The sequence below is a fragment of the Euprymna scolopes genome, chromosome 2 (assembly GCF_053919585.1).
Source record: "Euprymna scolopes isolate OS-2025 chromosome 2, ASM5391958v1, whole genome shotgun sequence".
NCBI lineage: Eukaryota > Metazoa > Mollusca > Cephalopoda > Sepiida > Sepiolidae > Euprymna > Euprymna scolopes.
In genome coordinates, this window is record NC_136483.1 from 29831093 (window position 1) to 29853786 (window position 22694).

At 32.1% G+C, this 22694-nt stretch overlaps 1 protein-coding gene across 2 annotated transcripts in view; it reads right to left on the reverse strand.

Annotated features, from left to right (window-relative positions):
• The window catches only part of LOC145290427 (serine/threonine-protein kinase NLK-like), a 244202-nt gene that overhangs the window by 30754 nt on the left and 190754 nt on the right, over positions 1 to 22694 (reverse strand). For both annotated transcript variants that reach the window (XR_013869317.1, XM_080136487.1), the window contains exons 6-9: positions 21616 to 21825; positions 20873 to 21061; positions 16524 to 16722; positions 2043 to 2139 (exon numbers count right to left, since the gene is read on the reverse strand). Coding sequence is in view for 1 of the 2 variants with exons in the window: in XM_080136487.1 (XP_079992613.1) it covers positions 2043 to 2139; positions 16524 to 16722; positions 20873 to 21061; positions 21616 to 21825 (695 nt within the window). In the remaining variant the exon portion in view is untranslated. The remainder of the gene's footprint in view (positions 1 to 2042; positions 2140 to 16523; positions 16723 to 20872; positions 21062 to 21615; positions 21826 to 22694) is intronic.

Below are 22694 nucleotides of genomic sequence, written 5' to 3' on the forward strand. Positions count from 1 at the left end.
TTAACATAAACAAAATGTTTCCCCTCCCCAAGGCACCAACAACGAAGAGAGAAAGAGAGATCTAAAATTATCTTTTGATAAGTACTTATTTCAAAACAAAAAAAAAGGTTTTAGTGAAGGAAATTTTTGAAAAGTGAACAAAAACATTTAAATATGAATCTAGAGTTAGAATAATCAGGAATATCCCTGCATTTACAAAAAATCAGTAGCAGCACTAAGAAAAAAAAAAAAAATCATATTGCAGAACACTAATGCAAATGTCTCAAAACCAGCAAAGTACTTACTACCACCACCAGAGGGCAGGTTGGTCAGGAGACAGCAAACCAGACCCTACCAAGCCAACAATTATAGAAAGAAGCATTAAGAAATTATGCTGCTTAAAAAAAAAACAAAAAAAAAAAACTGTGATGCTAATTTAACTAGAAAATTGTATATTTATCCACTTCTAAAAATGGATCTTATTTTTTGGTATAAGCAATTTAAAAATGTTTTCTAAAAACACAGCCAAGAAAAAAGCGATCCATTGATAAAACATAATTTTACTAATAACAAGAAACGAGTAGACAATTTATTTTTATTTTAAAGTTTAAAATTCGAATTTTGGAAGAAGAATTTAAAACCATTTAGAGATAGAACACAGATTTCAAAGACTATCTCATATTTTCCTGATTATGTTTAAATAATTTACAGGTCTCAGTTTTCTTATATATACATCCTCAGGTATATATAAATATATGCACATGTATATACATAGACATACATACACATATGTATGCATGCCTATATATATATATATATATATATGTGTGTATATATGCACACAAACATCTGTATACATATAGATATACAAACATATACATGTGCAATTTTTCTTTTTTTTTCTCCACTTTAACATTGCATTTGGAATGGCAACATGGAAAAATAAATGACTAATTTGGACCACACAGATTAGCAGAGTTTCATTAAAAATTTTCTATCCATTTAATTGAATGCAGATGAAGTTGTGGGAGGAATACAGTTTGAAAAATATTTTTACAGACACGAACAGAAAACAGAAAAAACTCTGATTCCACCCTTTATTCACTTATTTTTAAATATAATCATCCTTTACTGTGGATCTTTTTGTGAATAAGCCTTATTTCCATTCTCACGATAGACAAACAGATACACAGACTTCTGGTTGGACCTGATGAGCACTGTGTATATATGGTTATGTATATACTAGCATGAAAAATAAATTTTGTGGTTAGTGTACAAAGAATTGAAGATTCTTTTTGATTTTGTTTTTCTTTTCCAATTTACCTAAATTTCTTTTTTCCAATTTACCTAAATTTCTTTTTTCTCATTGCCATCATAATAGTGTAAAATTAAACCTTTCCAAAACTAATTTTAAATGAGGCATATTTACAAAAGGATACAGTGAGCATAATAAAGTTTTGTTTTTAAATCATGCTTATGTCGCAAACCTGGAGGGCGGAATGGTGGTTATGTACAATTTATAGCCCACAGAATTTCCACACCCGCTTGCTTGTACTATTATATGCGTTCATAAACGTGTGTATTTATTCTTTCCAATTTAAAAAAAAAAATGTCCAGTGTTTTAAGGCTGACCATATGTACAGTTTGTCATGAAAACTGGTCACTTAATTTAAGGTCAGCATCTGTTGCCTATGGCCATGCCTAGCTGCTGTTGGTATTGGCATAAGAAAAAGAAATAGGTTTATTGGTTGGTTGGTGGTAGTCGATGCGAAGGAAGAATCATTAGTAATAGTAGTGGTGGTAGTAGTAGTAGTAGTAGTAGTGGTGAGGATAGTACTTTCAGCATCCTTTCGGTCATTAGTTTTGTTTGTCTGCTTCTCTGGCATCCCTGTAACTGTAGTAATAGCTTTTGGTCCACCCGTGTTTAGTTGTTGGTGGTGTTGGTCACTTCACATGGTGGCCATTCCATGGGCCAAGTTCTAGGCTCTGAAACGCATCTACATTAAACTGGTTTTAGACTGCTACCCAAAGGCTGGTAGCAGAGACAGGAGGCTGAAGCTTACCTAGCAAAGGTCTTGAAGGCTACAGAGTTTGGATTCAAACACAGTGGAATCCGTTTATTCCTTTGCTGCTGCTCCACTATGAATTTATGCAGTTTTTCTGAAAAAGTGAAAATAAAATAAAGAGAATTGAATACAATTATCAGAAAACCTTAACATTTATTGGTCATTCATTCACAATCTAGTTCTACATTTTTTTTTTTTTCAAATCTATGATTTGTAGAGAAGTTCTCAATAAATTTGAAATTAAACTTTTTAATATTGTAAACAATGAATATTGCCCCCACTTTTTTTTTTTTTTTTTAGATAATTTTTTTTATTTGCAGCTGATATTATTCATGTAATTACAAATTTTCTCTCTTATGACTTGTTTTTAAATCACTCAATACAAAGCATGAAGCCACTTGATGTAAGGAGCTAACAAGAATGAAAGCTGATTATTGCAAAGACAGAAGATGCCTATTGACCTTAGTCTTGAAAAGACCAATGCTGTATGTAGAAGGAAAACAGTGAGCAGGAAGAGAGTTCCATAAGCTTGTAGTTCTTAGTTTCCTATTCCAGTAGCTTCTACTACAATGAGATATTAAAATGGCAAATTGATGGAGATCTCTAGACGGAGTCAAATGAGCTGGAACAAAGCAAGAAATAGATCAGACAATTCTTAGGAACACATGCCATAATAGTATTTGTAGGAATGACTGAAACATGTCTGTGAAAGAGAGGTTGCAGTGAAGAAAGTGTGGTGGCCAATCAAATTACATGTGAGTGTTGCTCAATATCCTTTGTATATCAGCTGTACCCAAACCAGACTTCATGTCCACTCGGGCAACGCCGGGTATCTATGCTAGCCTATATATGAGGTGGTATTTTAGATATTGTAAGAGGATGTTATAAATTTCCTCTTGATAGATGCTTGGGTGGGTTTCTGCTTTGATAAATTCTTTTAAACTAAGATATACATTTGTTTTTTGTTTTTGTTGGGACATTGAGATTATACGGTTGTGTATGTTTGAAATAAGGATTTCAATTTCTGAAAGTGTAGATTACATTCTTAGTCTGAATGGTTTTATTGTTTTTAATTTTTTAACTTTCAAATAGCTCTAGTTTTTCTGTTCTGATTTTTGGAGTTTCATTTGCTTTTATGAATAGCCTATCAATTAGAGATGTTTTGAAAACTCCTAAAATTTGTCTTAAGCTTCCATGGTGAATAGAGTCAATTTTTTTTTTTTTTTTTTTTTTTTTTTTAGATATGACTTTCTGGCTGATTTATAGATAAAGCTGGCATAATCTAATTGGGATCTGATAAGGTATTTGAATATTTTATAAAGGGTTTGTTGATCAGCTCCCCACTTTGTGTGAGCAACTACTCGAAGGAGTTGGAAGGTTTTGTTGCTCTTTTTAGATAATTTATGGAGTAGGAAATTCAATTTATCGAATATGACTCCAGAAATTTGTATTGATTGACTATTGGCATTATGTTTTCCTCTACTTTGAGTGCTGGATAGTTATGTATTTTTCTTAAAGAACAGAAATGAATGCACTGAGTTTTGGTTTTTGAGAGATTGAAGCCATTGTTTATAGCCAAGTTATTTATTCTATTTAGATTTAATTGTAAGTTTTTTTTTCTATTGTTTGGATATGGGAGGATCTGTAGTTAATGACAAAGTCATCAACGTAGAGAACAATGTCAATTGTTGGTGTTAATTTTTTTTTTAAATTTTATTTTTATTGGAAATAGTGTTGTGGGCAGGAATTCCTACTGTTAGATTTTGTGTATCTGATAGAGTTGGTCTCATTCAAACCTTGAAGTTTCTAACTCATAGGAAGTTTTCGATAAATAATACAAATTTCCCATGTATGTCTAAGTCTTGGAGATCTGTTATGATGCTATATCTCCAAATGGTATCAAACTTTTTCTATGTTAAAAAATATTGCCGTCATGTTTTTTTTTATGAAACCTTCTCTTAAGAGTTTCTAATTGGGTTATTTGGTCTACTGTTCCTCGTTTTTTCTGAAATTCTGTTTGCATACTTGTGATTTGAATGTTTTAAGGAGACATATTAGTCTGTTGTTGACTATATGCTCCATTATTTTACATAGGCAATGGGCCCATAGTTTTGTAGGTTAGAAGTCTCTTTACCCGTTATAGGTTTGAGATAATTGTAATTTTTTTTTTCCATGTTCGATTTTTAGGAAGAAAAGCTAGTATTAAAGATGGGGAGGGAGTGTTGGCACTTTAAACTGAGTTATCTCCCTGTAGTGTTTCTAAAATCCAAACAAAAATTAAAAGAATTCCAAGATGTCTGCCTTCAACGTGCTGTCATGAAAACGTGTTATTTCACTGTATAAAAAAAGCAAAAAAACTACTCGATCAAATTAAGTGAAATTTTTTTTTTTTTTGAGATCTTCAGTTCAAAACGGATACGTACAATATAACCTTTTTCTTTTTTCGATATTTTCATTTTTTTATGTCTTGATTAAACTGTACAAGTACCCATTTTTTCCCTTTGGTTTAGCCTTTTCAGTTTTCTGGAGGTATGTTGCATTTAGGTTTTTTTTTCTTTTTAATTTGTCCATTTATTTTGGTCTAAATGAATTAGCTTTTTTATTAATCCATTGTATTTGTCCGTTTGATGTGAACTTTTTAGGTTTACTTTCTCTGCCACTTTAACATAGGATTGGTTCTTCATATATTTTTCAACTATTCTTTTTGCTTTTAAGAATTGAATGTTTCTTTTATGTTTTATACTTATTTTTTTTTTTTTCATCCAGCATTCACAGGATTTGTGGTTTCCTTGGCAGTTTACACATTTGTTTTCTTGCCTGAGCCACATTTTGCACGAGTGATTACTGCTCAGCATATGTCTCTATGATGTCCAAAGTTTTGGCATCGCAAACATCTTAGAGGGGCTGGGACGTAAATTTCCACAGGTTCCATATTGTATCCAATTTTAATTTTTTGTGGTATTTCTGGTTTATTAAAAGTGAAGATATATTTCTTGGAATTCTTTGTTTTCTTTATAAAAATTCATTTATATTCTATAACCCTTGTTTTTTCATTTCATTTGATACTTCTTCAGTTGTAACAAAGAAATAACTCTCTGCTCCTTTGAACTGATTGAGTTTATAATGAGGAGTAACTTGGACATTTATGTCATGGAATGTTTTCATTTTTTTAATTTTATTACTTTGTGTTTTTGTTTCTATTACGCTTAGTAAATTTCCATTTTTCATTTTCTTTATATTTTTAAGTTTTATATAGTTTGATAAAGTTTGTTTTTCTATTAAAAAAGGAGATAGTTTAGACATTTGTTTTTCGCTTAAAGATTCTATGACATAGAGTCTAGGAAAGGTTGTGTCTGTTTCGATTTCATTTTCTGAATCAGATCTTTTGAGTTTTTTGTTTGCGTTTATAGACATTAGTTCTTATTTTTAATTTTCATTGCCTGTGCTCTCCACCCACCATGGAGCCTGGTATTGGGATCTGTCAAGGAGGAAACCCGATCGCCTTAACAGGTGAGAGTTACAAAGCAGTATACTCAACCTCTCGAAGCATCCATCACAAATATTCGGCGCACACCCCAAAATCTATGTGAACAAATAAATTTTTTTTCAGCCATGTGTGAGTTAATGATCTTCACATGTTGATCAACCCTCAGCCAGCGCCTACTAACATCTACTTTTGTTAGGATCTTGTTTATCTTTCATAGGAGGAAGATAAATTTGGCTTATGTTCTTTTATCCACAGTTGTATGTTGATTCTTGTATTTTGGCTAAATTTGTTTGGTAGCAGATGTTGGGGTTTGGCCTTACCAGCTGATTGATCGGATTGGGCTTCTCCAAACACCTGTCTAGCCCAAGTTGAGTGTTGAGAAATGGAGGTACTTAATCTTGACCTCCAATACCTTCAACCACCAGGATCCCGTCCCAATGCATCATGGGTCTAACAGTTGGCCACACTGAGGGACTTTTACCATCTGCAGGGGGAAGTCAGCGTATTCTATAGTCACTTCGACAGAGTTGGTAAGGTTTGTGCAAAAGAAAGGACTGAACATCAGGAAAATCTGACTGGAGACCTCTGATGTTACTATAAGAAATAGTAAGGTGCTTGTTGCGTGGATTTGTAGAAGGCATGATAAATAAATATAGAGGAGATGAAGGTAGAATCACTTCAAAACAAAGCCTGAAAGAGACCCCACTAGCAGCATTCAAATCCCTTGATTCGAAACAGGCTAACTAAAAAGATAAGCAAAACTGCGTTTTTGTTTAAGAAGTAAAATCAAAGAAATCAAAGTTATACAATCCAAGTAGTGCAGTTGAAATGATATGGACATCTTCAAAAAAGACGAAGTAGCAGGTGGCATCTCCAACCGCCATCAAAATAGTTTTGATCTCTACTTTAAGCACTTGTTTTTTTAACACTGAAGAGCTGTAATACAATGCATCAGTCTATGGAAGATTATATATCCTAAACCCTAGTCACCATTGACCATAAAAGTTCAAAGTTCTTAACATCTCAGCCAACTTGTCTGCCGTGAAGATGGAGAAATATGTGACATTTAATCAAATTTCTTAATCCCCATTTTTAATTCTTTTTTTTTTTTTATATACAATATTAGTAAATTTAGAGAGTTCAATTCTTTTTAGGAAAGAATCTTGCTAATTTAAGGGGGGAGGGGAACAAAGCATTTCATATCTCCCACCAAAATTTTTTTATAAAAATAAAATGTACAAGTTTTGAAAAAATCTAATAACAGACAGCGATGTTTAAAAAAGAATCAGTAATTAAAGTATTAATATAGTAAATTTAAAAATATATAACATACTGTAATAATCGTTAAGAAATAACTCGATAATGGCTTTAATAAAGAAAACTAGTTCTATTCCTTTAATTTATCAAAAAAACACCAGGGAATCCCCTAGTCAGTTTTTAAGCTGCCATATAAATATTAGTATTCTATCATAATCAACCAACTATTATAAGCTCACTTCCCTTTCTAGTTAGTTTATTTTACGAGCATATCAGCCATTTTGGGTTACTCAATGTTGAAAAATTGGTTTTGTTTTGTCTATTGTTATTTTTCCAGATTTTGTTGGGACTGAAACTTAAGTAAAAATAATGCTCTTTGGTGTACACTAGTTATATATTGTTTTTTTTTATGTTTTTTTTTTCAACTATATTTTGTTGTACAACTTAGTTTCTTTTAGAAATTCTAAGAGTTTTTGGGATCAACTTTGTAGAAGAAGTCTTTGAAATTGTTTTCTTGATAGTATTTTATTCGTGTTTGACTGAAATCTATGCAGTTGGTTAGGATATGTTTCACTGTGTAGGGTTCTGGCATAGGGTACAGCTTCGTGCTTCTTTGCCTTTTAGTAGATATGAATGGGTGGCAGCAGTATGTCCTATTTGAAGTCTTGCTGTTATTACATTTTCTTGTCATTTTCCTGTTTCATTCTTTGAGGATGGGTTAAATTTGCTAAAGTTGGTTTTCTTTGCATGAGTTCCATAGTTCTTGCCATTTGGATATGATGAATTTATTGATTAACAATTTGTAGTCAGTGTAGATTACTTTTGTGTTGCTGGAGTCCATTTTGAGTGATTGTTTTGCTGCTGTATCTACTTTTTCATTTTCTGTTAGTCTGACATGGCTGGGTATCCAGCAAAAGGCAATGTCTTTGTTTTGGATAATGAAGTTGATTCTTTGTAGGAGATTGATGATCAAAGAATTGTTTAGATTTTTGCTTTTTAGTGATGTCAACACTGATAGTGAGTCTGAAAGTATGGTTCATTTGTTATAGTTGAGTTCAAGGGTAAGGTCTAAGGCTATGGCTTCAACACTGAAGATTGAGCTGTTGTCTGGTAGGCGTTTTTGGGATATGTTATTACAAATGGCTGCACATCCGACTTTATTCTTGTCCTTAGAGCTGTCAGTATATATGTGTCTCCAATTTGGATGTTGCTCTAATATGTCGTTTAGGTGGTGATTTGGAGTATTTTGATAGGTTTAGAATGATTCTAAGTTGTTTTAGTGACCAAGAAGGACGTTCAGGAAATTTATGTATGCTGTTTTTGTCAATTAGACAGTTTTCTAGTTAATGTTCCATGTTTAATCCAAAGGTTTTTGTTATATTTTTTTCCCAATTGAAGAAAGTTTGATATTCATGATGGAAAAAACAATTGTTTGTAGGGTTTGAGAAAAGTTTCATATAATATTGTAGTGAAAGTTCTTCCTGCCTTAAATGGTGTGGTCATTCATAGGCTTCTGCGTATAAATTGTTCATTGCAGAGGTGCTATAAGCTCCTAGTGTTAGCCTGAGTCCTTGGTTATAAATGGTTTCTAATGTTTTTAAATAGGATTTCCTGGCTGTTTGATAGACAAAACAGCCATAGTCTAGTTTTGATCGGATTAATGTTCTGTAAAGTTTTATTACAACTTTCCGGTCTGCTCCCCAATTAGTGTTTGTAATCACTCATTAGATATTTTATGTGAGATTTGTAGGTTAGTTTTTTATTAAAGACAATGCCTAAGAATTTATGTCCTTTAACTACTGGTATTTCTGTATGATTGAGTTTAAGAGAAGGATCCAAATGTAGTTTTCGTTGCTGGCAAAAGTGTATGCATTTGGTTTTAGTTAGAATTTGAAGCTGTTTTCGTTGGTCCATTCACTGATTTTATTGGGAGATTGTTACAGTTGATGTTCTATGGTGTAGATGTGTTTTGATTTGTAACAGATTACAAAATCATCAACATATAGAAAAGGGTCTACTCTAGGGTTTAAAGTTTTTATCATACTGTTCATTTTAATGTTGAATAGTGTGGCTGATAGTACACTTCTCTGTGGGATGATCATCTGCTCAGAGCTCAGAAAGAGTTTTTCCATAAATATCTTGGAAGTAGTAGTGAAATAAGAAATGTTTAATGAATGTTAGTAGTTTGCCTTTAAGGCCAAAGTTTTATAGATCTTGCATTATACCATATTTCCACGTGGTGTCAAATGCTTTCTTGAGATTGAAGAAAATTTCAGTTAGATGCTCTTTTCTAATGAAGGCATTTCTGATAAGTGTTTTAAAGTGGACTAGATGATCTATGGTGCTATGTCCTTTTCTGTAGCCTGATTGAAAATCTGTTGATAAATTGTTAGTTTCAAGTATTCATATTAATCTGTTGTTGACCATTCTCTCTAAAAGTCTTACAGAGACAACTGGTTAAGGAAATAGGTCAGTAGTTGGAAGGATTAGACAAGTCTTTCCCAGTTTGAGGTATTGGAATGATATTGGTTTGTTTCCAGGAGCAAGGTATGTTCCCACTAGATTATATGTTGTTGAAAATGTTTAGAAGTTTTGAAGGATCTGGTAGTTGCTTAAGGAATTCATAATGTATATTGTTAGGTCCTACTGAAGTGTTGTGAGATTGAATTGTCAGACTCCTTCAGCCAGTCAGAGTAAAAGGTAAATTGTATGTTTCTGTGTTGTTGAAGTGAAAGTCAAGGTTTACTTTTTCATCTTATTTTGATGCTCTGAAATTTTTGGTTGTGGTTTGTTGCAGAGTTTTGGGCGAAATTTTGGGCAAATGTGTTATTGTCAGTTATTTTTCCATTGTTGTTAGATACTTGAGAGGGGTGTTTGTTTTTCTTCCAGAAATCTTTCTAATCATGTTCCATACAGTTTCTGTTTTAGTGTTAGAGTTAATCTTGGATATAAATTCTCTCCATGAGGAACGTTTTGATTAATGATTTGCCACACTTTGGTCCTGCATATTTTGAAGGAATTCAAGTTTTCTGATGTTAGGTGTATATTGAATTTGTGTAAGGCAGCTTTGTGCAATTGTATTGCTTTTTTGTATTTTTCATTGAACCAGGGATAGCTGTGTTCAGTGTTTTGGGAATATTTTGGAATGCATCTCTCTGCTATGGAAGTTATTGTTTTGTGAAGTGAGAGATTTGATCTTTATTGATGCTGGCGTTTGAAACTAATTCTATGGAACAGATTGTTTAAAATTTTTCCTCATTTGCCTTGTTTAGGTTCCAATGGGATTTTTATTTTCATGGTTAGCACTTAAATTTTCAAGGATAATAGGGAAGTGGTTACTTCCACAAGTATCATTGTGTTGACCAGGAGAAATCTAAGAATATGGTTGGATCACATAAGGTCAGATCTATTGCAGAATATTTTCCTGAGTATGAGCACATGTTGAGGATTGGTTGTTATATAAGCAAAGATCATTTTTGTTTAGAAATCTTTCCATGTTTCTGCCTTTTTGATTTATTTCATTGCAGCACCAGATTGAGCTGTGGCAGTTAAGTCTCCAAGTATTATAAATGATGTAATTTAATTATATTTTGTAATTCATTTTCTTTTATTTTCTCATAGGGAGGAATCTATATAGAACAAATGTTTACTTGCTTATTTAGGGTGATTTTTTACAGCTGATGTCTGTTTATATTATTTAATTGGAATTCATTGAGATGAGTATTATTTATTAATTTTTATTTATTGCAGACTATTATCCTCATCTTTTCCTAGTTGGAAGACCAGATAATAAACATGAATTTATAAGACCAAAAAATTCAACCTTGATCGCCCTTTGGGGCCTGTGGCACAGTTGATAAAGACGTTGAATCTCTACGGTTCCAGGTGAGAATTGTCTGAAGAAAGTGGTTTCAATCCTACCCAAAGCCGGCCAGAAGCTTACTTGGCCAAAACGTGGTGAGACGACAACTACGGAAGGCAGTAATTGCAGTCAGGAGATTCAGAGTTCCTATCCGTCGTGGTTACCACCTGACGAAGGCCAGAGGAATAGTTGGCCGAAATGTCGTGAAGCCTGTATGTTTGTTTTAAGTTCTATGTTGCTATGAGGTACATCATTCCGGACTAGTATAGATGTACCAACTGAAAGAGTTTTTGATGTAGTTATATTCCTGATATTTTTTAATGTTTATTTTTTGGTTATTAAAAGTTTCTTGTAGACAGATAATGGCTGGGTTCAATTTTGTTATTAGTTCATTGAGGTTTGTTTTTATTCCTCTTCAGTTCCATAGTAGAATTTTATGTGTGGTTGTATTTGTTGTACTTCTATTTGAGTCATTGGACCGTTTCATGTGTGCTTGTGTATTTATAAGCTTTTATGGAGGAGTTAGGGTCATTAATTGGTGGATTTGGTTTCTGTTACAATGGCCTCTGGTTCTTTGCGTTCAATTAATTTGTTAATATTTATTCTTAATTTATCTCTGTCCTCAGAGGTTGAGTGAGATTGTGGTTTTCCTCTAAGAATTTTTACCAGTTCTTGTCTGTTCGGATGTTTTTGTAATCTTTGTTTGTTTGTTGTTATCTGTTTTTATATTAGAACTCTTGTGGGATATTAAAAGACTTTCCTTATTGTTGGTATTCTGCTCCTCAGAGTTCTCCATCTCCAATGCTTTAAAGCTGTTGGAGAGGGGAATTTGTGGGTTTATTTGTAGTTTTTGTTTAGTTAGGTCTGGTTCTGGTTTGTTTTTTAGGGTTTGTTTCGTGTTTAGATCATTTCTGGGTGTTGTAGTTGGTAGTATTTGATTCATGTTGATTTCTTTTGGGGTCTTTTCTAGGATTTCAATTAGATCTTTGAGCTCAGATATTAGTTTGAAGGAATCTTTGTTTGGTTTTGTTTTGGGGCAATTTCCACAATAGTCCTTGTTTTTTGGAGGAAATTTACAGTTTTCCTTGGCTTTGGGAAGGAAATATTTTTTTTGTATCTCACCTCCACAACCTTTTTTAAATCTTGCAAGTTTTAGAATAAGTTGAGTGATTTTCATAACATTTTGGACATTGAATTTCATTTGGGCATTCGTCCTCTGTATGATTGGGTTCCATTTTGCTACATTTTCCCCATGTTCTGTGCCCTCTACAAGTTTCTCTATGATGCCCAAATTTATAGCACTTGAAGCATCTTAGAGGGGCTGGAATATATTTCCAATTACGTATCCTGTGGAATTGTGAGGGTATTAAAAGTCAGGATGTACATATTTGTGGGTATCGTTTGACCATTTCTTTTAATATTAATTCGGGTGTGGTCAATTAAACCTTGTTTTTGTTAAAGCTGTTTTGATTTCGGCAGATGTTGCTAAGGTTAGTTCATGGCTTCTTACAATGCTTTTTGAAGAGTTTAATTTTTCAAATATCATACATTGATAGATGTGGAAGTTTTTCATTTTTAAGAGATTTTGAGCATATTTACAATTGTCTACTTCAATCAGAAGATTGACATTTTTCATTTTTTTTTTTACCTTTTTTGGCATGTAAATTTGTGTACAAACTTTTTCAATTAGGAATGGTGATAGTTCACGGATTATATTTTTTTCTTTTCTAAGATTTCTATTACTAGGAATCTTGGAAAATTTTTCTTTTCTAGAGATTCTGGAGGATTGTTTTCCACTGATATGGATTCTAGCTAGAGTCCAGAGTTGGATACATCAGAGGGAGTTCTTTTGGTTTTAGCATTATTGATTAATTTTCTGTTTTTTTTAGTGGTTTTTCGATTTCCATATGTATTTGGTTATTTAATCTCTTTTGGTCCCCACCCTCCTCGGAACCCTAATGTTGTAATTAATATTTTCCAGTGTAAGTGTTAAGGCTTTACATGACTAGCCAATTGATTGGATCGGAGTCGAAGTAAGGACTAAAGTGGTGGGTTGCAAGGCTACAACATTTTTTTTACCCAAGTCATGAACTGCTTCCACCAGGATCTCGTCCCAAGACATTACAGGTCGCTATCTATGGCCAACAGGTAGTCCCATTGAGGGACTTTTACCTTCTGTCGGGGAACAGTCGGCATATTCTGACACCAAACTGACAGAGTCTAGTAAAATGTGGTCAATTGGAAAAACTTTATGCTTCAAATTGTTTATTTCTTTAAATATTTATTCATAAATTTTAGTTTGGTTGTTTTGTTTTACTTCCTTCATTCACCATAATGCGTGGTTTGGTGTTCTTGGTGAATTTTGTTGTTTTCATTCTCAGCTCTACAGAACATGATTAAGTTTTTGCAAAGGGAAAGGGTTATATATATTATTGGTTGGTATGTTTTAATTTAGGAAGCCAGTAGGGAAGTGGGGGTGAAAAAAAAGGAGGAAGGAGGGGAAGGGAACTTATTTTTGTTTAGGGCTTTGCAGAATATGACTTAGTTATGCAAATAATTAAAAGAAAAAACAAAAAAGGTCTCAACGTAGGTGTATTTGTGTCAGGGAGTCATCTTCCAACAGCCTGATCTGGTTGCACGAGACTTCCCTTTCAATTTTTTTCAACTCATGTGTCAAAGAAACATCATTACTGGAGACGCTCATTTGTTTCAGAAATTGGTCTTGGCTACCTCTTTTCTTTTCTTGGTGTTGGACACACAAATGACTTTGCATCACATCTTATCCCCTTAAGAAGGTGACTATCTCCCTTCTGCATGAAAATTATTTGTTTCAAAATTTCTTTTGCAATCAGAATTTAAATTTGTCTTAAAATCAGAAGTGGGGAATTGAGTAAAAATAGATTTGACTACAATTGTTATAAATATTTGCTGAATTCCAACTCAACCTCTCCTCTTTAGGAATGAAAATAAAATATAAAAATATTAATTGATTGAAAAAACAATCTTATTTTAAATCTTGTTAATTTTTTAAACACCTTTCCAGCAACTTTTCTCGCAAACTTTGTACAAAATATAAAAAAAAAAATCCCCAGCAGCTGGTTGTTCAACCTAGTTTCAGTATTCTTTTTCAAACATTTACTAGCAAGAATGTAAGAAAGGCATTTTTCTGTACCCCCCCCCCCCCCCCGCATCTCTTAGTGCAATTATTTTGTCCTGGATGATACAGAAAATATTGATTTTCATTTATTTAGTTTTTTTTTTTTTAAACTCTATTTGGGTGTTCATAATTGGAATATCTAAAGGTCGTAAATATCTACAAACAAATTTAACTTTAGTTGACCTTTGACAACTAAATCTTTTTGTTTACTAGCCAAACCCATGCAATGTTTTTTCACTAATGTTATGAACCAAACAATCCAGGTAAAATTTTGTTTTATTTTCTAATTCTTTAAGATGATGCAGACAATTTATAGGAGGAAATTCAGAAACTTCAAGAACAGTTACATTCAATGGTACTGTTACCTGCAAATAACATTCAAAATAACTCAGTCAACTGACAAATGCAAGTTTGAAGATCTCATCAGTTTTACTAAAATCATTCGTTGACATCTATGCTGATGACACGACTATCTATGGCAACACATCAAAGGCCGTAGGTGACAATGTTCTCTCTGATTCTCTCTCATCAGATCATGAGCACGTGATACAGTGGGGGAAGAGGTGGCTGGTTACCTTTAATGCATCTAAGACCAAGCTCCTATCATTACATCATAAACGCTCTGATCCCTATCTGGCATCGATTGAAATAAATGGCTCTTGTCTAGGGGGCCCCATATTTTGATAAGCTTCTGGGTTTGACCTTTACTCCTGATCTGAAATGGAACACATACATCAAGTCTGTGGCCGAGGTTGCTGGGAAAATGGTGGGATCCTTCTACCACTACAGAAGATATCTCACTAATGATGCAATTCTCTATCTATATAAAAGCCAAGTACGTCCAAGGATGGAGTACTGCTGCCACATCTGGGCAGGAACTGCTAAAAACAGCCTATCCTGCCTTGACAGAGTACAAAATAGACTTTGTGGCTTGGTGGGGGACGCCCTTTTCTCTTCCCTGCAACCTCTTTCTCACAGAAGAGATGTTGTGAGCCTGTCTCTGGTTTATCTTTATTTCCATGGCAAGTGCTCGTCTGAGCTCCATTCTCTGGTCCCCCCTCGCCAATCTTTCACGAAAAACACCCGTCTAGCTGAAACCACTGTCAATAATTTTCCCCACTCTTTATCCGTGCCTAAATCAAAACGTGGATTTCACGAACAAAGCTTCTTAGAACTGCACACCTGTGGAACTCTCTGCCGCTTGCCCCCCCCCGACTTCAACTTTGATGTCTTCAAGTCCAATACAAACAAATTCCTGATGAATCGCTCCCTCAAGTAATGACACTTTATCAAATCTCCTACGATACTATCCCATTGATTACTGTACACACAATAACCCTCATCCCCGAGTAGCTTCTGGGCCTTGATAAGTGGGGACCACCATGTAAAAAAAAAAAAAAAAAAAAATTAGTTACTAAACTTGAAACGACTTTATAAAAACATTATACAACTCACTCAGTTGTAAAATTTGATTTTCTTGAATTAAGAACACAACTACTTGATCAAATTACATTAATTTTTTTTTTTTTTTAAATATGACATTTTCGATCTATAACAAGCACATACATTATACATTTTTCTGTATTTTCTTTACTTTTAATTGCTACCATAAGTGCCAATTTGAATTAGCACAAATTTTTGTTATTTTTTATTTTTATTTTTTTTTTGATAATTCTAAATATGCATCAAATTTTATGTTGAGACTCAAAGATATAAAAATTTTAATTTTTTTAGATGCTTTTAAACAGCCTTTGCTAAAAAGAGTATATTGCTATATTAAACCTTTTCTTGTTTAAATAATTAGACTGATTTTGCTCGTTTTATTAAAAAAAAAAATAAATAAAAAATGAGGGTTGAAAAGACATTTTTCACTCAGTAGTAAGCTTTGGAAGATTGTTAGTAAAAAAAAAAAATAGTGCAATCACCAAAAGAGAAGTGTTTTATTATTTATAGTCGCCATTTAGAAACATCACCTAGAAATATGACTGTTTCACTTGCAACAACGCTCTGATTATAATCAGTTTTTTTTGTGCATATGTAGCGCTAAGGGAGATAATTATGTATATATTCAAGAATGCAATCATTGGTAGCAGCGAACTTAAATATTAATATTATTAATAAAGAAAATGTTTTTCCAAGTGAATTCAATAAAAAAAGTTAATGAGAAGCAATAAAAAAAATGTCATTTTTTTCCAGCGCGAACACACAACTATAACAAAAAAACTTTTTGGCCTTCTGACCAAGAACAAAGTGTAGTATCTCTTCTGATAATACACTTTTGTTTGTCCTTGGTCAATGACAACATCCTTTTTGACTGAGGTAATTTTTTTCCCCAATCCAGATTTCCATTTTAGTGATTCCTCACATTAAAAACTGACCTGTTATCTGTCTTCATGAGGCAAATCACTAGAAACAATCTAAAAACTATAGGAATAAAGATCCATTTCATGACTTTTTACAAAGATTTTTCTTTAATTTAAAAGAAAATCTTTTTAATGGAAAACTTAAATACGAAAACAATATTTTATAACAAATGAGAATTTCTCATTTAATGAGTTTAAGATTCCTTTTTCCAAGCTTATTTTCCCTCGTCATCAAAAAAACTAACCATAACGCGTGTGTGAGAGAAACACTAGTTTTACTACCATTTTTCGAATCCAAATAAAACAGAAAAGGGAAATTATTGTTAACTTTACTTTCACGTTATTTGCATACCTTTAACTTTTTGTACTGATGTTAAGTCATCTTCAAAATCATAGCTGAAAGGCTGGTGACAAGATGGCTCAAATTCTGTGGTGTATTGCCGGGTGGAGGGCCCATTGTGGCAGCATTTGCACATGCAGGAATGATATCGCAAACGGCCTTCATCGATGTACGGGTGAGATAAAGCATCACTAGCAGATATTCGTTTATCCTAAAAATGAAAGCAAATATAATTTAATGCATAGCAATTGGTGAGAAGATACTAGGATAGATCCCACCCTCCACACAAAAATTATGAAGTAGACATTTTTTTTTGTTTTAGAAAAAAATCTTAAAACATGAGATTCTAAAGAATCTTTTAAATATTTGTAAGTGACAAAAGTAAATGTTCGTGCTATTTCTTATTTTCTTTGTGTGACTTGTGCATTCTTTGATTTATAATTGTTAAATTATAAAAAAATGTGGTGTATAGTATTAAAACTTCAAAATCCTATTGAAATGAGAAGAGTTAAATGTTCACAACAGGTTTAGTTTATGTCATATCAACCATCTATAATTAATGTCTAATTAAGTTGTTAAATGAGAAAGAGAAAGAGATGGACGGAAAGAGACATATTAGATGATTACATATCCAGGCACTTTAAAATGTTACTGTCTCCAAAATTTACATTGGTAATTTTTGGCTGATTAATTCTCATATACAGTGTTTTCAGTAGTCTTTTTACGTTTGGATCCATATGAATAATTTTTGTGTTTCAACTAGGATTTTTCTAAATTGGGATATGGGCAGCCATGTGGTTTAGGTGTTGACAAATCGAGCTTGTATCTGAAAGGTGTAGGGTTACTCGTCTGGACAAGGTGTTGGTTGTGTGTCGAATGTAGCTTTTGATGTTTCTATTGTTGGAGATGCATTCTCCCAACACATTGGTTTCATCGACTGATTTTGTTGTCCGGGAAGTGTGGTTTTTAATTATAATATTAGCAGCTATTAATTTCTTGTAGATTATAAATCTGATCTTATTATTGACTGGGGATATATATTGATGTCTTATATTCCTTGGTACATTTTCAACTGATTGAAAGTTGTGGTATAGCTGGTTGTGACAGAATAAATTAATGGGATGGGGATTGTTAACTTGGTTATTAGTTTGGTCTAGGTTTCTTACTGTTTAATTTGTTTATCGACTAAGAAATTGGTTGTTAATTAAAACCTGTTTTATATGTTTTAATTCGCTGTAGAATATTTTTTTTATTTGAGGAGATCAATTTAGCTCGATTAATTAGGTTTTTTATACTTGCAGTTCTGTATTGGTATGAATATTCACTTTTGAAGTTTAAGATACAGAAATTGGTTGCAATAGTCTTTTTATACAGAGAGATAATAAATTCATCTTTGCTGGAGTCTATAAGAGCATTGAGAAATGGAATACTATTGTTTATATTTAATTCATAAGTGAAAGCAAGTACAGAGTTGGTTTGAAAATAACCCTTTAGTTTCTCTATTTCGTTATTATTGTCAGTAAGAATAAAAATAATGTTGACGTACCTAACATAAATAGACGGTTTTTTAATAGTATTATGTATTTTATTCTCCAGATTGGACATGTAAAAGTAGCTAAATGGGTCCCAATACGGACCCCATTTCTACCCCATCGATTTGGGTGTAAATGTTGCCTTTATGATCATAAAAGGGGACCTCAGTTGTACATATTAGTAATAATTTTTTTAGGATTGTAGGGTTGATTTTCAGTGGAGGGAGAGATGGATTATTGTGTATACTGTCCATGATAATATCAATAGTTTCATGAACTGGGGTGTTGGTCAAGAGGCTTTCTATGCCTAGTGAGGTGGTGATTTTGTTATTAACTTTTGTTTGGAGAATTTTATACAAGTTCTTTGGTAGATTTTACACTGTATTTGCTTTGTAGGCAACTGGTTATGAGATCATTGTTTTGGTTTATTTATAGATAGGGTTTGTTACTAGTGAAATAATGGGGCAGAGGGGAGAGTTGGGTTTACATTGATATTAAACATTCTCCAATTAACTTGTTAATTAAAATGGACGATTAAGCAGAAACACTGCTGTTCAACAATAATCAACTTTTTTTATTTATATATATATATAGATGCATGCACACAGTATTAAAAGATTTTATATATGATTGAATAAACATGACCTATTTTGATATTAATATAGTTAAAGAGAGATGAAAAAAAAAAAAAACTTTCATATTTAATCATCTTGATATATACACCCTAAATGTTTTTGTGTTTTTTTTAAGATGTTAAACTAAGATCTTAACTTGCTAAAAACAATTTGATTCAGATAAAATTTACTTTATATTAGATCATTAAATAAAAAATTATTCAATTATGTTAGTTTAAAAAAGTAAAGATTATTTTACGCAGATGAATTAAGGATAATAAATTTGGAAGAGTTACTTCCCTTGCGCACTACTATTTTTACTTGAATTGCCGTCATATCCTACTAGGACAATCTTGTCTCCTTTACTGAGTAGACATAATGGGGTTGTACAGTCCAATTGATGACTCATGCCAGCAACAAATAAAATAGTTTAAATCACAAGCAGAATGCAGATCAGTTTTTTTGAGTTTTTTTTCTTTTGGTGTTTTTATCGATTATTTTGGATGTTCTGAAGAAACTTATTCTAAAAATTTTATTTTATTAACACATTAATTTGTTATTAGTAATCATTATTAATAATTAATAATTTATTAGTATATTAACTCGAAACTTAATTATTCAAACATTTTTTGTAATGCAGTTTTTATGAAAAACATTTTGAAATGTTTTAATGCTGTTCCTCAGACACTATGGTGTTGCACGAGGGTATTATACTTTTTCATTTAAGAAATTTTTCACCTTATCCTGAGCACTTGATAATAGTTTAAGCAAATGCAACTTAAAGTAGAACCCTGTGATACAACATTAAAAATTAGTAACAAAATATAGTACAGCATATAATACACATGTATATAATCAAATAACGTTATAAGTAACACTGTAAGGTGGGGCAAATACCGTAAACATGGGCTGGAAAAACATTGTATTTCACATTAGGGCCACCATATCGCAAGATTCTACTGTACTTCAATTTTTAGTCCAAAATAAAAACATTAAACATTAGATAATAAAAATAATCAGCTGCAGTAGTAAACTAGAAATTCATTTTTAATAAATGTCATACAATATAATAAAATTGCCAGACAACCAATCGACCAAAGATTTGTTTAAATTTAACTTCTTAAACATTTCTTTAAAGTATCTTGTAATTTTAAGCAATTTTAGGTTCTTATATAAAGTATATATGAAACATGATAGATCAAAATAACAGGAAAAGTTATGGATATACGTATCAGCTGAAAACAAGTGCACACCAAAAATCATCTTTATATTAGAAGGTAGAAGATAATCTATGACAGGTTAGCTTGATGCAAATGTCATTTGGAGTTTGTGGGATTAGAATAGCTAATTTTATTCTACTTGATAATTTCCTGTGAGTTTTGGTGTACACTTATATTTTCAACTGATAAGTATATTCATACGTGTTCCAATTACTTTGTTTGGATCTGCCATATTCATATGTACATTTAAATAAACATCCGACTATGCTATGAATGCAATTAGCAAACCACTACAATGAGTAATTCAATTAAAGCTTCACAAAATCTTTTAAAAGAAAGGAAAAACCAGTATGCAACAACTGAGAAAAAAAAAAATGACACCATATCTATTGTTATTAAAAAGAAAAACAAACTAGAAAGTATTTATAGGATTTAAATTTCAACATTTTATAAGATATTCTATTAATTTTATTGCAAAATTGATTTAAGAATATATTTATTTTTTTTTTAAATGGAAATATATATTAATGAATAAATATGAATATATATAGAAATTAATGAATAAAAAAAAGACGCCGGGTTGATACAGCTAGTGTGTACATATACATGTAAAAGACAAAGTATCGACTACTTAATCTTATTTAGTAATTAAGAATTTGAAATAAGATTTAAACTAAAATTACTCAACACACAAAACTGAAAATAGTTACAAAATGGCAGAAAACCATTATCTTAAAAAACACTAAAATATTTGTGAAACACATTTGACTGTTTATGTACATAATTTAGATTTATTACACACACAAATAATGCAGGAAAGCAACAACAATAGGTTATTTGAGAAATATCAAAGCAGAATATGGCTGAATAAATATTGATTATATCTAAAGTTTTCTACAGATTTTTGTTTTGAAATTGTAAAATATCATGATAGTGACTTCAAAAAAGTGTCTTCATGTTCGGATGCTGACTGCAATTGTGAAACAAGAACTTACAGGATTAAATACAAGCATCCGGGAAACCAAGTGAATGGCTTCATGCGTCGCCTGATTGGACAGTGAGTATAAGACAGTAAAGGAATTTGGTTTGTGTGGTTGGCGAAGTATGTGGGCTTTGGCACCCTCACAGGCAGTTCGCATATCCTCCAGGTTGGGAGTACCAAGGAGATCTGTTATGAGATCAAGCTGAAAAGTAAAAATGAAAATTAGAAATTATTATTAGGGAGAAAGTGAAACTAAAAATAAAATGTATGCATATGACTGACAAAGAATGCCAATGACATACAAGGGGAGATAATTGCCATATACAATTCATACCATACAAAACCATTATAAAGAAAGAGTAAATATGTTCTATGAAACTATTTTTACTTTAATATCCACTATTTTCAGTACAATTTTTGTACAATACAAAGAAATACAATCTCTATATTAAATTGTTACTGTGTTTGTTTTTTCTCACCTCTATGTGACTTAGTTCTTTTTATTTACTGTTAATTTATTTAAAATAAAAAATGTAATAGTGTTAAAACTTTTGAAAACTTCTTTAAAAATTACAAAAAAATTCACCAAAATGTATTTTGAATTATTCATAAATCAAATCAACCATTTCAATTGTTTGCAAATGGTTGAGAAAAAAATGAGTTACTTTGAAATTTGAAAGAAATTTGGAGCATTTAAACTCCCGAATAGAAAAAGATCTAAACTGCTTTAAGATTTCTAGGCAAATCCTGCTATACCTGTTGAATTGGACCCTGAGCCTGGAAGAGAATCCTCCTTCCAAGCAGCTCAGCGAAAATGCAACCGACGGACCAGATGTCGACAGCAGAGGTATAATGTTTTGCCCCCATCAATATCTCAGGGGCACGGTAATATTGCGTGACCACTTCTTGGGTCATGTGAGTATCCTCATCAGGCTCTTCAACTCGCGCTAAACCAAAGTCACAGATCTGAAAATCGAAATAAGGACAATATAAATAAAACATTGAAATAAATGTTGGAAACTATTGTGTAATTAGATTTGAAACAAAAATTCAGATTATTTTTGCCAATAAAAAAAAAATGCATAAAAAAAATTGGGGTTTATAAACTTGAGAAAAAAAAAATCAAAAAATCTGATCCAAACTGATTTTTTTCCCTCTCATTAATTTGACATACTTGTACAAAGGAAGTTAACTACAAGCATTTATCGCTAGAAACAATGAATAGCACCTGAATGAGTGTCCGTACAAGGTATTTATGGTGAAGCAAGTGTTGCGCAATCTCTAATCACATGTTTGAAGTAGCATTGCTTATTTCCAGTAGCAAAGAAAGTTAAGACAACCAGAAACAATGACAGAACAAGGAAAAAATAGAGTTAATTCAGTGTTTTCTTTTCTTAATCTAATTGTTTCTGGCCTTCAGCCTGAGATCAAAGATTTTGACCTTGGCCTCTCCCAAATTGTAGTTATCTTGGAAAGAAACCACCCATTGTCCAAACTAGATCCCCCCCATTTTTTTTTTTCTAGCTAGAATTTAGAGATCGACATGCTTAATTCCATTCCTAACAAACCAGAAAAAAGTGGGCAGTTTTATTGAGAAAGGGTTGGGAGCATCTTAGTAAAAAGTTTGTTTTTCCCCCACTCACCATTTGACGAATGAATATCTCAAATTCTGAACAACAAGCATGCATGTTTTTATATTAGAAGATAATCTTCTAGAACAAGTTGGTTTGATGCAAATGTTTGTATTTTGAATAATTATTTTTTATTCAAAGTTTATTCAATTTTCTGTAATTTTGTATGTACACATATTTTCAACTGATAAATACATTCATAAG